At 35.4% G+C, this 14,877-nt stretch overlaps 1 protein-coding gene across 1 annotated transcript in view; it reads right to left on the reverse strand.

Moving 5' to 3' along the window:
- sns (sticks and stones) overlaps window positions 1–14,877 on the reverse strand; it is a 296,070-nt gene that overhangs the window by 74,597 nt on the left and 206,596 nt on the right. Inside the window, exons 2-3 of the mRNA XM_018548858.1 lie at window positions 6,190–6,330; window positions 4,141–4,314 (exon numbers count right to left, since the gene is read on the reverse strand). Coding sequence (XP_018404360.1) covers window positions 4,141–4,314; window positions 6,190–6,330 — 315 coding nt within the window. The remainder of the gene's footprint in view (window positions 1–4,140; window positions 4,315–6,189; window positions 6,331–14,877) is intronic.

Consider the following 14,877-nt stretch of genomic DNA (forward strand, 5'->3'; position numbering starts at 1 on the left):
GTATATATCATTATACAAAATGTATTGAAATAAAAAATATATTAAAAAATATAAAAAATAATTTTTTATTTTGTCATCCTTTTTATATCCTTGGGCTGAAAGTTTTTGGGCTTTATTTTTATATATATTGAGTACTTTAATCAAGAAAATATTGGATCAAATCTATCATTATATTATTTATTAATAAATTTTTTCCCCGTGAATAATCTGTGGTACCAAGCCAATCATACATTTTAATTAATTTCCTTAATATTCAAAATATCTTATTTTTCTCTCCACTTCGTTAATTGACGGAATTTGTTCGAATTTCTGCAAGCGTTGAAAATCGATCAGACATATCTGCTGTGATATCGACGCGCTGTCGATTCTAATTTTATCCGATAAATGCATTTCATTCTCTCTGTACAAACGATGGAAGGTTAAAGACCTTTTCTCTGACAATTATTTTCACGAACCTGTTACGCTCGATGCCCGTAAGTCTGTCCATGACAGGATAACTTCGCTATTTGGTGATAATAGCGGCCGACCGGGAAACAAACGAGAAATCGATTTGAATTATTAAGGTAGAGGAAATATGACGAGACGACATGGGTATCGATAGAGTAAAGCGAAATACAATTATATCCGTTTACCGGTATGGGATCGGGAAAATACCGTTACGCGCGTAATTAACGACGCAGATTGATCCTGCGTTTGTACGCGCTTTTACACGTGGATATGCGGGAGAAACACACAGCCCCATCTCCGTGAAAAACACACACGCATGCGAGTTTACAAAATAGGCGCATCCGGGCGTGTGAATTTACCGGCTTGATGTCGCTCGTTAACGATCGCTCGAGATTTGTGCGCGCGATTTTCACCGATGATCCATTTGACCCGCGGCGTGGATTATCGTCGACGGTCGGTGTCTGCCACGTATTTTCATCGTCACTGGTATATACGAGCGTAATGAACGTGGACGTGTGCAACGAGGAAGATTGATTTGACGGATATGACGACTTAGTAATATGCCCGAGCCCACGATGGCCGTTTTATTAAAAGCCCGGCGCAGGTGTAAAACCAGACTTATCTACCATGAAAACGAAGAATTTGCACATCAAGGCTAATATCATTTTAACGGTGTTAGTTTCTTATGCGTAAACTCGTATAAAAATGGTATTCTCTGTATATTGTTGCGTGAAACATTCGATTTTTTGATAGCGTTATTTGATTGATATTACTCATACTAATAATAATAATAATTATTATTATTATTATTATTTTAATATAAATAATTATTACCATTAAATGACACATATTAATATTACATAACACATCGTTAATAATAGTAATAATTACTATTTCGATAGAAATAATAATTAGAAATAATATAATATTATTAGCACTTATTGAAGTGTTACATAATATTTACATATTATTTTTATTAAAATAATTATTATTAATATATTAATGATTATTATAGAGCAAGTGACACTATAAGAATATGACGAATATAATATAATATTATTTGCGTTTGACGGAAATTATGAATGTGGGAAAGATAGTCTTTATTATATTCTTTGTTACAATATGCGAAATAATTAGTAAGTATAAATAGGAAATTTCTGAGACTTCTGAAACATTTATACTAAGAAAGAACGAAATAGAATTAGTCAAATGTCTTTTTTTGTCTTTCTTTTAATATGCCATGGAAAATATAGGTTGAGAAGCTCTATACCTTTTCATTAAATCATTGAGAATTCAGTAGATAAGTTATTAGCTCGGAGAATTTCTTATTATGGTAATTTCATAATCTATAATTTATACGTATACATCTGAGATCCAGAGAATTCAAATTAGTTACAGTTTATATAGTATATGATAATTTTCTGAATAACACCGCCGAGAGACTGTGCACATGTTTTATTTTTTAAGATAATTATGATGATAGAGAATCAATAATATCAATAATGTCCTAACTCAAAATTGCAATGTGAATATAATAAAATTGATAGGAAGGTCAAATAAACGAGCACTTAATTAGGTCAAAGATTGAAATTAGTTATTCATTAATATATAACGTGTATCGAACGTTTCAATTATACCGTCTTTTTCCAAGCCAATTAACAATAGAAAAAAAAAATTTAGGGTTTGGAAACAAATGATAGAAAAATTTCGTCAACGCCATTTTTGATAGTCGGTTACGCCTGCGTTTCTACAAAACAAGCAGAAAGAAAAACGTAATTTTATTACACCGCGAGAAGAATCCCGAGTAAATGGATCAATGCCAATCGCAAGCGTTCTCGTTTCGCAAAGCGCGAAAGAAAAATTCATTTTCGGACGAACGTTTGTCATCGGAACCGCTGATGCGCTGGGAGCAGTCGCGGAATTAGCTTTGTGACGCACTCGCGAACGCACTATTGCATTCCGGTCATAGCAGTCGAGGCATGCACTACTACGAACGCGACGTATGCATTGAAAGGGTAGGAAAAATAGCGCGATCGATGGTCCTGTCGAAAGGTCGCAATCCCGCAGATACTAAAACAATCGTTCTTCAAAAACCGAGCACATCATCTCCGTCTTGGCAGTCGCACCGGAAAGGTCGCGCGCGAAAACTAGTTTCGTTCCGGACTTCGCCAAACTAGTTTACGCGGAAGTCTGTCGGACGAGTGCATATTGTCGCGCTTAATAACTTCTGCATAATTTACCAACGAGAGAGAAAGAGAGAAAGAGAAGAGACATCGCCGATGGCGTGGAAACGCTGGTACCGCTTGGGCCAACGGATGTCATCGTCGGTGTGATCAACCGCCCTCGTCGAGAACCCCGAAAGTCGACCTTTCGCGATGGTGATGGGGCGTTACACAACGTAACGCCCGTACAACCGCGTAAATTAACTTTAAGCACGGTTTCGAGATCCTGAGTTTGTAATTCGAGTTACGGCACGCTTTGCATTTTAAGTACCACGCCCGTACGGGGCTATCGTCGAAACGACTCGGTCACGATTATTCCCAAGCAGGAGTAAGTATTTTTCGTATCCACTGTTGCTAGAATTTCCCCGGATTGCCGAGGAATATCATGGGTCACGTTCAGAAAATTTTAATTAACATACAGTGTTCACGCGACTTTGTTTATCTTTCGAACTTCGTGATTCCGCTGAGATCTATCAACAGATAAATGTTTTGTCATTTTCGTCTCATGTTTGAAAAAATAAACAGATTATTCGTTGTATCGAATAATACACGGAAAAATGTAAGATCTTATGTTACATTGTAAAATTAGATACGAAATTACACTTCTTGTATACATTGCATTAGTAGAGATTAAAAGATGAAAATTGAAGAGAAGTAGAGGTCTTACTTTTAGGACTCTTACTTTTTACTGCCGACTAAAATTTTATTTCAAAATAATTTTCGTATCTTGTCTTTCGAGAAAAAACAACAATTTTCAAACATTTCTTGTTATTTTCTTATTAAAAAAAAAAATACAACATAAATCAGTTGGAAGTGCATTAACATGTTAGAGTTGTCAGATTCTCGGCGGCAAAATCATTAAATCAAACTTATTCAAATTATCGCAAGACGCTTCTTGTGATTGAAATTATCGTTTCGCTAAATGAGATGGAAAAAGGAAACAGAGAGAAGAACAGGCGCTAAAACTATAAATTGTCATTAAAAAAAAAACACGTATTCGTTGTATCCATGTCTCGTAGTCGGTTAATTCTGTTGTTAAGAAAAATTATTGCGACGTGAGTGCTACGAGTAAAATTGGAAGTAAGAAACTAGAGCTCTAGATTTAAACAAATAGCGCAAATTATCGTCATTTTTTATGACCTAATAATCTATCATTAAATTAAAGAATATTTTTTTTTACTGTGATTGTGAATTACTCATTGAACGACATATACAAATCGACACAAACATCATTCTACCTTTCTTAAGAAAATATCAATCCTAATATTAAGAAGTGACAAAAAGAGAAGGATACTTATGTTAACTTCTGTCAACAAATGCAATAGAAAGAACCGACATTCTCAGATAAAAGAAATGTGCGCTACTCTTATTAATGTCTGGAGCTCCAATAAAGCGTCTCTATTTTTAATTTTTCGATTTAGACGGACTTAGATAAAACTTTTCGATCATACATCATCATATTTTGACTTACAAGTGACGATCAGATGAGCGCTGGCGCGGATTGGTTTGACCCGCAGATATCGTCCGACTTGACACTCGTACTCGCCGTCGTCGGTCAGAGACGCGTCGGTAATTTTCAGGTTGAAAATACCGGCGTTCTGATCGCCGATCAATTTCAACCTGGGATGGCCCACGATTTCGCCGTCTGTAACATCAATTCGGGATCATTATGCGTTGAGTTACATCACTATGCGTTCGGAATTAATAATCAATTGATGGAAATTAGACAATCGATTAACATTTTCCGCCCCTTGGCTAAGAAGTGTTGTGCGCGGATATGCGGCTAATATATCGGCTTTAATTTTAGCTCTGTTTATTAGCGCTTATTCGATCGGTATATGAGCACTCTCGGCAAAACGATGCGATTACGATAGGCGGAAGCCGATGAGACCGCTGAGTAATTAACCACTCGCCGTTGATAGTCTCGCTCTTGGACGAGATTCTTTACAGTCATGCTTAAACGATAAATCCACAACGTTACTATCTATATTCTTTAATTAAGCTCGTAAAAATTGTAGATATATACATATAAAGTGCAGAAGAGAGATAAATTTCAAAATTTTCTTGTTATCTTAATCCTGTATTTTATCCGTATTAGATGATGTTCTGCAAGATTGTTTAATTTTAAACGTTCTGAAAATTATTAACAAATATCCAACAGTTCAAAATAATATTTAGGCTAATCGATAAATCGAAAAGAATACTACTAAGAGAATATTAAAATATTTTACTCATAAGTAGGAATTTATTATGAAATAGTTATAGTGTATCTGAAAATTGAATGAAAAACGTCACATATTTTTTAATAGTTTAATGACACAAAATATTCTGCATTTAGTATATGTGTTTGATATTTTTTTCTTTTATCTAGAAAATTCTATAAAAAATTGACTTAAAAAAAATTAAAATTCTTTTCTAACAAAATTTCAGTGATATATCAAGTTTAAAATATAATGTAAAAAATAGACTTTATACCTCGTATACGTGTTTGTGGGTTGCGTGTAATCGTAACGTATACAGCGCAGCGTTGTAAATTTGTGGGAATAGAAAATAGCGCGGATAACATTGGTTCTCGATTAGCACGTTAATGTGTTTCCAAAAATTCCCGTGTAAAACAATCCCTCGTAAAGCGAAAACCCAATTTCCTATTGAAAATATAAGCAGCTTTTGTGCGTGATTTTAATTGGTGGATTTAGACAGGAACGCGGGTTTTCCCGCGGCGTTAATTGTACAAACACAGGATTACCTGTCTTTACCGAATTTAACAAGCACAGTTTACTCTGTATGCATTTTATCTTTGTTGTTATTGAAACATTTATGTTATATCAAATAATTTTTCAGATCATTCTCTTTTTAAGTGGATTTATCAGAGACCATAGCGAATGTTACAGACAGATAAATATCATTCTGCAAACAAATATAACTTCAAATTTTTCTTATATGTATACTATACATATACATGGTATTACAAAATTCACGTCCATAGTCTATATCTATGCATTACATTTTGAAAATATGATTTCGAACTCATGTTTTTCTGATGAAAACGTATTAGTCGTCTTTATTATATTTTTCCAATACTTTTATATTTCACGCTTTTCAAGATTCGAAGTGTTAATACCAGGTAAAAAGTGGTTTAATCAGTTTTCTCTGATGATGGGTAATTGGCGCTCAATTGAGGTGGTTAAAGAGGAAATCAGAAAGTAATGATCCTTCTTCAATACATACATAATGCCGTACCATAAATCTTAAATTAAATTCCACTGAATTTTGAAATCTAATTTTTGAAAAGTAATAAATAATTAAACGTAAGAATAACATTTTTCTAGCTATTGATATTTGAAAATTTTTTCATTCATTCTGAATATCTCATAATTAAACATTCTGATACACATCGATATTTTTATGGAAAAAAAAAACTTCCTCCTCAAGCAGTGAATTTGTGATTTCTCCAGAAGATGACATTTGAGAAAAGAACAGTCACGATGATCAAACTTGTATTTCAATTTATTATACTCACTCTGCTGTATGACATAAGCAAATCCGTCTTTGACCCATTGGACGGTACCGACTCGGTTCCCCACCTCGCAAAAAATTGTCACCTCGCCGCCTTCCAGCACGGAGCTATTGCTCGGCCTGACCCGAAAGTATTGTCCCTCGCCTGTAACAGAAAGATAAAAATGATTTCGATTCGGAAGCTGTGCTTCTTCGAGCGGACGATAAGCTCGCGTGTTTCCGCGTGCCATCGCTTTACGAACGGTTTTGTTCGCTCGACAGGATAAAGTGAAGTAGGGTGATGTGCCGTAGACTATAAAATTACGTTTACACCACGTTTTTCTCCCTTCAGAAATCGTCTGCGTGAGATTTATGTATATCTATGCACATGAAGAAACATTGTGAGTCGATGACTGATTTTATGATGAATATTTCGATAAATGTTCGGATAAGATAAAAGCTCTTTTATCTTAGATCTTCTATCTTAGGGGTGTTCAAAACTAACAATTTCCTTATATACTCGTTCATCACTTTTTTTTAGAAGGTAAAATAACGAGCGGCCAATTAATGGCAAAAGGTATAAGCGTAAAAACGAATCCAGTTACATATCCGTAACTTCAGAATCGATAACTGCGTGATGGTTAATAACCGTGCGGGTATCCAGCATTTATCGCGCGCGACGGCAAATCCACTTCCGATTCCGTCATTCGCTCGTAATACACGACTTTACGTTCAGTTGCATCGATCGTCTTGGCTAATTAACTGTAATTGTATATTACGCGGTCTTTTTTTGCTTCGTAGCGCTGATTATCACCCGGGGAAGAGTTTCATGTATCGACTGTGATGCCCCACGTTGGTGTAACCGTTCAAGTGCTCGTGCTAAGTTTGTTGAGAACTGAACTATCTCCCAGCCCGGTATAATTTCTCATTTTTAGCGAACGATAGTGAGGTTCTAATTGCTTCTTATTGAGCATCGTAAAGATGCAGCCCTATGCCAATACAGATCGATTAGGCGCGCTAGCGAAGCAACGAGAGAGCACAATAATTATGCCGATAATGTCGGCGATCACGCAAACCGCCACTAAGCTCTCCGATACCGCTGCTGGAAGAATCAAGGTAATCAGACGGGTTTGGTTTCGATACGATCGATAATCCCTATGCCGCATGGTATTCCACGTCTGTACCGCACCACGGTACCGCATGTATCACGCACGAGATCGGGCTGCGTTATACGCATTACACGCGAGTATTTGTCCCTTTGTTCCGTGTCGCCGCGTTAAAAGTAAATTCACACGATTCGTGTAGTGTTGATGACACAGACCTGCTTGAATAAATTATATAATTGCGCCAATGCAATGATGTAAATAATAATTTGAGAAATTATCATTTGGATTACGATAAATAATAGAATTATATAAAATCTAAGACATAATGTTTTGCTTCCTGATCACTATTCACATTTCTGTGGTCACATTTCTCTCTCTTTTTTTTATCAGCTTAAAAATATTCGTATATTCATTTTGACATATAAAATATACATATAAAACTATTAAATATGTATCTTTCAACAACTTTTCCATATGGCGGCTTATCATGAAAAATTGATACATATATTGCAGCAAAAATGGAAGGATTGATACAGGCTATGTAAAGTGATTTACAATTGAATTTGTATTGAAAACGGCATAGTTCACGACTTTTTTTTGGCTAAATTGGATCAACAATGCTTTTCAATGCCTCAACTCTCTACTCGTATTTGTCTGAAAGGGACATGCATTTATCATTTATCATTGCAGTGATACATGCTCTCGTGAATCTTGTGTTAGTTTTGAAAATGGTACATATTATAAATTATCGCTATTAATTTCATTTCAGTGTAAAAATGATGAGACATTTTTTTATCAGTTAGTTTTTATTGCAAAATAAAAGAGCACGTTCCTGCAACGATTCTATAGATTTCCATTCTATTAAACGTATTTTAATATTGATTTTACAGTATCTCAGAAACAACGACGTAAGATTAAATTTTTTATTTTGAAAATATAAAAAGTTTTTAATATTAAATAAATAAATACACGTAGCAAATTTCTCACGTAACAAAAAGGATTGTTGGTTAATTTAATGATCAATATGTAAACATCTTACGATACGTTAATAACATATAGTTATATGTATATATAATTTGTTTTCTGTTACAGTTCTGTAAGAGTTAATTTTCTCTAATACGAGTTTCACGCTTGCTATAAAATTGATTAAATTGCTTTCGTAGCCTAAACGAGTAACTTAATCATGTCGTTGTAAAAACCTGATGTATCGTAATCAGTAGTGTCTGTCAAACACGAACAAATCCTTTGCGTTCCTCGTGCCTGTATTTTTCAAAACAAGATTAATTTTCATGAAACGGATTGCATTTACTAGTGGATTTGCGATGACGCGCTTAAGCGAAAATTCATTCGTGCAATACGCATACGCATACGCACTTGGGATGATTCATCCAGGATGATCGTCCAGAGCGAACCGTGTAAATTGGGTTTCAAGCGGTCGCCTAGTCTGGTCCGAATTTACGCAATCCCGCCGTCCAAATGCAACGTCAATAAAATATAGGTGAGTCGACCAACCGAGGTCTAAACGCGATTCGACTGGCGTCGTTTAATTTTGTAGCACAGACCAACCAGTCGACACTCCGATTCGTCCAAAGGGATTCAATGATTGGGCGCGATTGTGGAGAACGGATTAAAACGACGCTAGCCAGCCGCGGTCGGCGAACGAGAGTTCGAAAACAAACGAGGGACGAGAGATACGAAAATAAAGTTTATAATTGAGTCCACATCGCGGGTTCTGGCATTATCCGAATAAAAATTTCATTTAGGCAAAGGGCTTGGATAAGTGAAAAAAAAAAAAAATTAACTTCATCTCCACCTGCGCGGGATAAATGTTTCATTCGAATGGGAATTTATTTGAAGTTAAAATCTATCTGTGTGACTCTTTATGTAATTATAAAATATATACTTTTGATCACTCAACAGATTATTTATTATTATCACAAATATTTTTTCATATTAGTTTGGTGATTTAAAAAAATTATTGTTCAAATCTGCGAATAATTTTTCATTGAACACAGGTAGAAACAGCGGTAAAATTAAATGAGAAAGAGGATGAAATTAAACTTTTAGATTATACTCTAAGCAAGCAATATAAATTTAATTAATTTTAATTAGATTTCGCTCGTTTTTTGCAACGCAAAAAGTATCTGTCGTTTCTTTTTACTTAATTAATTTTATTTAATTGAATTTATTTATTCAATATTAAAAGCTATATTTTTTACATTTCCACAAAACTTTGTCACTAAAAATCTTAAATCATTTTCACAATTCTCGATTTTTCCTTTCTCTTCTAACAAAAAAAGTAAATACCGGTAAATCTTTCTGAACGTGCTGATAGAACATAAATCGTTAAAAATATCGCAGCGTTATAACTATTTTATACTGCCACGAATGCATACAAAGCCGGCTTTAACAGCCGGAAAGACGATAAATAATTGTCACGGCAGCAAACACAAGCTCCGTGGACACGCAGAGCAAGCGTAACGTCGCGGCGTATATGTAACAACGTTTCGGCCGATTGCTTAAGTGAAATTTATCTTAATGCGCCAAAGCTTTCAGTGGGCTCTTAATTGACGCAGAGCGGAAAATGCGCGTAATCGGCCTAGAACGAAATAAACATCTCAGTCGAAGGAGAAAGAAAGAGAGGAAGGAAGAAAGAAAGAATAAAAAGCGATAGCAAATCTGCCGTATGAATTACGTGATTATCGGCTTCGCAACCTTTTTCTGTTCAGTCTGCATTGTGCTACACGCAACGCAGCTTTATGTACAACTGGTGCATTCTAATAAGAGTGCATTTTACATTCGAAGCCCGAAGAGCTTTCCGCGTATTTTCGCGTAAATTCGTTCTGGACAAAAAATGTCGAGCCATCAGCTGTTTTTGAATTATAAATTATTGCAGACGTCATCTGCATGCATGTGACAGATTTTCAGGAATTAATTTTCAGAACGAATAAAAATTGATCATAAAACACATCTCATGTTTAATTGAATTTAAATAGCGATTATGTGCGTCGATGTGATTTTCTTTTCGACTATTAGTCGCGAAAGTACCCGACAGACAAAATGATAGAAAATTTACCAGAAAATACGGAGTCGAAGAGATTTTTGCAAAGGGGAAAGTCGACTGTAAATTGGCGGAAGGACGAGAGGAAATGCATGGCGGAATCCGGTATATACATACATGTACATCCGGTATGTACGGCTTAGACTCTCCTGGTTTGTTTATTTCAGCATGAGCTCGGATTGAAAAAAAATCGCGTTTTCGTTCTTATTTCAGCTGCGCGAAAAATGTCGCATAATAGACGCATTGCGTCGTCCGTTTGCGTAAATTCTACGATTGATCACCGCACTGCTGATCAATTATTGAGCGCGCGCTATTTATCCGCATTGAAACATCGTTGCCATTGGCTTTCGTGAACCGTACATATTTACCTTTCCACCGTATTACCGGGCAATTCTATGTAGATCTCACTTCCTTCCCGCGCTCTCGGCCATTAGAATTTCAAGCGTGGATCCGACTCACGGAATTTTCGATAAAATCACTCTCCACTGTCCTTCTTACCGGTTCTTACACGAGAGATGGACTTGGCGTACTTCTTAAACCTTATTCATTGTTCGATCAGTTCGTCTTATCCACTTAAATGTTAGAGGCGATGGAAAAGACTCGATCTCGGCAACTCGGTAATTAAAAAAAGAATCAAAATTTGTATTCGAGTATCTAAGTAGAAATTAAATCACTTCTACGAACATGTTTTAACTATAATTTTGTTTTCAATTTTCTTATTATCAAAGACTCGATTGGAAAAAGGGATTAATTCAAAAAGTTCTGATGTTACAAAAAGAGGTACTCTTATGCTCGATTCTAACAACACGAATTTGCTCGTGACAATTGTATTCCCTGGTAGAAGCATTCATTCTCGAGACTGTCGTTAGTTCGAAATATCCTCGTGTTGTTCCGTTTATCACCCACCATCGCCAGCTAAATATTAACGTCGTTGAATTTGCAGGCATAACAAATTCCGCATTTCGTGCTTTCTTGTCTCGATCGGGTGGATTCTGTCACCCGCAATGAAAAGGTAGCATAATGACTAGGAAGAAGGGGGAAATGCAGAATCTCTCCCCTTCTTTCTGCCTCTCGTATTCTGTAAGGAAACGACGATCCTTCGCTTCTTCCATCACCTCCTCCTTTTCCTTCTTGCGCTCGAAAATGCAATTTCCAGCATTGCGACGACATCTAATTCAATCCGCGCCCATTTCTTCCCAGCTTTTGTGTCTACCTTAAGTTTCAGTCTTAACGCAAATTTACGCTTTCGACGATTTATCATGAATCATCTAAATCGAAAAAGATGAGCCGTAATGCGTAATGGTTCAGCAAAAAGGTAGTAGTTCGTGATGAAGGAAATGAGAGATTGTTTCTTCAAGCCGTTTGTTTTGGATAAAAGATTTTATTTCATCGTGTCGTGATCTTGACGTTAAATTTCAATTTTATAAAATACGCATAAGTCATATCTACGTTGATTCATACGAAACATGATGATGAATATCACCTGAATATTTTATATCGTAATTAGAACGTTTAAATTATCTAATAATAATAATCAGTACACCTGAATATTATATATTCTGTCATAAATATTTTATATCATAATTAAAATATTAAATCAACTAATGTATCTATCTATATATGAATTGTATAATCACTAAAAGTATGTCAGTTTCAATTCCATATGGTTCTATATACAATCGTTTTCGGATACAGAAAACGTCTCGTTCCGAAAGACGTATTGTAAATTAAATCATAAGAATACATCAAACTTACGGGCAAGATGATTTGGACAGTTCAATTTCGACGGCGAAATTTTTCAAGTAAAAGTGTCGTTCGGTTGCTGATGTATTCACTTTGGATAATTCTCTGGTCCAGCGTGATCGTTCGTGTTCAAGCGTGCAAACTCGCCTTTAGTCAGGCAGAAAAGAAATCTTGCGAGGGGAGGAGAATGAAAGAGTCGTGCCAAGCCTCGTCCTTTTTGCCGTTTCGTGCCGTGCCGATTTCCCCCTCGTCGGCGATTTCATTCAGCTCGATCGCGGTGCATCGCACGAAGTGAGAACATTCGTTTACGCGACACAAAAGGAACCGGAGAGTCGACTACTCTTACGCTCGAGCGAAAGAGTAAAAGCGTATAAGTTTTCTAAAAGACGACGTATGCTCGCTCTTCTGGTTCACTGTCGTCCACCTCGTCGCATAATGTGTGGATTTCTTCTATTTTTCAGACTGAGTCTTGCTAGATGCGAAAAACGTGAGACAAACTCGTGCGAAATTATCGGGAGCGTCAAGGCTCTGACCTCGAATTAAAGTACGAAACGAACTTGAGAATATAAGCCACAGTGATTCGCAGCGAAAAAGAATATAACACCGGATACGTATATTATACTAGATATTCGCGCCGGAGTTTCCAGCCAGATTGTGCCGATATAAAGGGTAAAAAGGGCGAACCTCTCTTTCGGATATCTTTCGGTTTTTTTTAACACCAAGCTTGATACTTTTTAGCCGACGTTGATATCTCGAAGAATATCTTAATTGTCTATTCTAGAATATGGCTTGTACGTGTCTTGACTACCGATTTCTCGATATTAATATTTTCAGGAATTTGTTACGTCTAATTGATACGAGCTTTTTTTATCTTACATTTCCTCAGAATTATTTTAATTGGTAATTTTATTTGTATAATTATAGATATAAATATGACACATAAAGTCGTATATAAAGTTTATTAATAATTATTAACTCTCTACCTCTGAATCTTTTTTTGCACAATTTTCTTGAAAAATATCTTGTTAAAAAACTAAATTTAGTAGTGTATATACATATGTTGAAAAATAATATTGAATTTTCTCGTACTTTTTTTGGAAGATTAGGGTAATAAAAATCTCGAGCTGAACGAAGAAAGTGATTAATTAAAATAATTAAGCAGACGCAATATTAACAATAATTATGAAATAATATTATGTATAATAAAATAATTTATATTAACGCATAATTTATATTCTGGATACACAAACTCGATGATGCGAGTACTTTCGATTTGCTATTTCTTTATTCTTCTTCTTGAAGGTCAGAGAAAAATGTCTTGTGTTAAAGCCTAATAAATCAAAAGTATGCAAAACGAAAGACACAAGTGGATACATACGCAACATGTTATCTCGTTACTTCAAATTAGAGAATAGCATATTGCGTGTGTGTGTATATGTATACATATATATATATATATATATATGTATGCGCAGAGCACTGACAATGCGGGCATAGAATAGAGTAACCGATACAATGATTGGCCGGCATACGGTAATTGACCACCACCACGCCTTCGTTCGCGGTCTGTAGATATATCAAAATCGACATATAGGCTATAATTGTTTTCAGAACAAACCTCGAGTGTTTCACTCGTTAACTTATAATCACCTCACACTGTCGCTACCGCAGTACGCACGAAATATCGTATAACGAAGCCTTGATTAAAGGCGGAAGTTTAAAGTGACACCCTTTTGTGAATTCTCTGTGGTCCATTCGTCATTGTAATATCATTTTTCATTTTATAAATAACAGAAATACAAAGAGAATCAGATACTACTTCTATTTGTGATATTTAGGATTAATATTTCGCATTTGATAAACTTTCGTTCAAAGATTCTGCATAATTAACAATTTGTTGTACCTTTACTCTTTTGGAGTAAAAATTGAGCTAGCCTTGAAAAAAAAAGTGAAAATTTTTCACTTTTGAAGAAGAGTGGCAGATTTTCATTCTTTTAGAGTAAGATTTTATATACTTTTTTGCAGTGAAATTCATTCCAAAGGAATAAAAATATCTCACTCCTCTTTTTGTAGTGAGACTTTATTTCTTGGAGTGACTTTCACTCTCTCCAAAAGAGTAAAAAATCTCACTCCTAAATAAAGGGTGAAATCTGCCACTCTTGTTCAAGAGTAAAAATATTTTTATTCTTTTTTTTTTAAGTCTGGTTCAATTTTCAGTCTTTTAAAGAGAAATTTTATTCCAATAGATTTGGAAAGTATGTAATTGTTACATTTAAAATTATGAAAATATAGAGTCAGTTTTACATAATGCAAATCTTGTTAAAAGATAAAATAAATTCTTACGGTTAGAAATGTCTCTACCGAGATCAACGTCCGTCAAAATGTAATAGCAAGCTCGTTTGATCCATCTATCATCGGAACATGCAGCGAACCGGAGAGAAGATAGTGTACATCGAGCTGTATCTCCATGGAATTTCAATGAGCAGTCTCCGTTCGATGTCGTTCGATATTATCAAAGAAACGTGTCTTATTTCGTATCGAGTGAAACAGAGCTCCTTCCTTCCTGCCTCTAGACCATCGATTTGCGTAATTAGTTGCACCGCTATGCAATCACGTTACAGTAATTGAAGGTTTCGCGAATACGTGCAAATCAACTGCGAATACGATAACGAGTAGACTATATCGAGTCAGATAGACAAGAAAGAATATTTATTTCACTAGTTCGTAATTTTTAGCAATGTGTAACAAAATGTGTTGATGTAAGAAAGCACGTCTTTACGAAGAAAAATGTACATCGAGGAAA

Source organism: Cyphomyrmex costatus, unplaced genomic scaffold (genome assembly GCF_001594065.2).
Source record: "Cyphomyrmex costatus isolate MS0001 unplaced genomic scaffold, Ccosl1.0 scaffold75, whole genome shotgun sequence".
Taxonomy (NCBI): domain Eukaryota; kingdom Metazoa; phylum Arthropoda; class Insecta; order Hymenoptera; family Formicidae; genus Cyphomyrmex; species Cyphomyrmex costatus.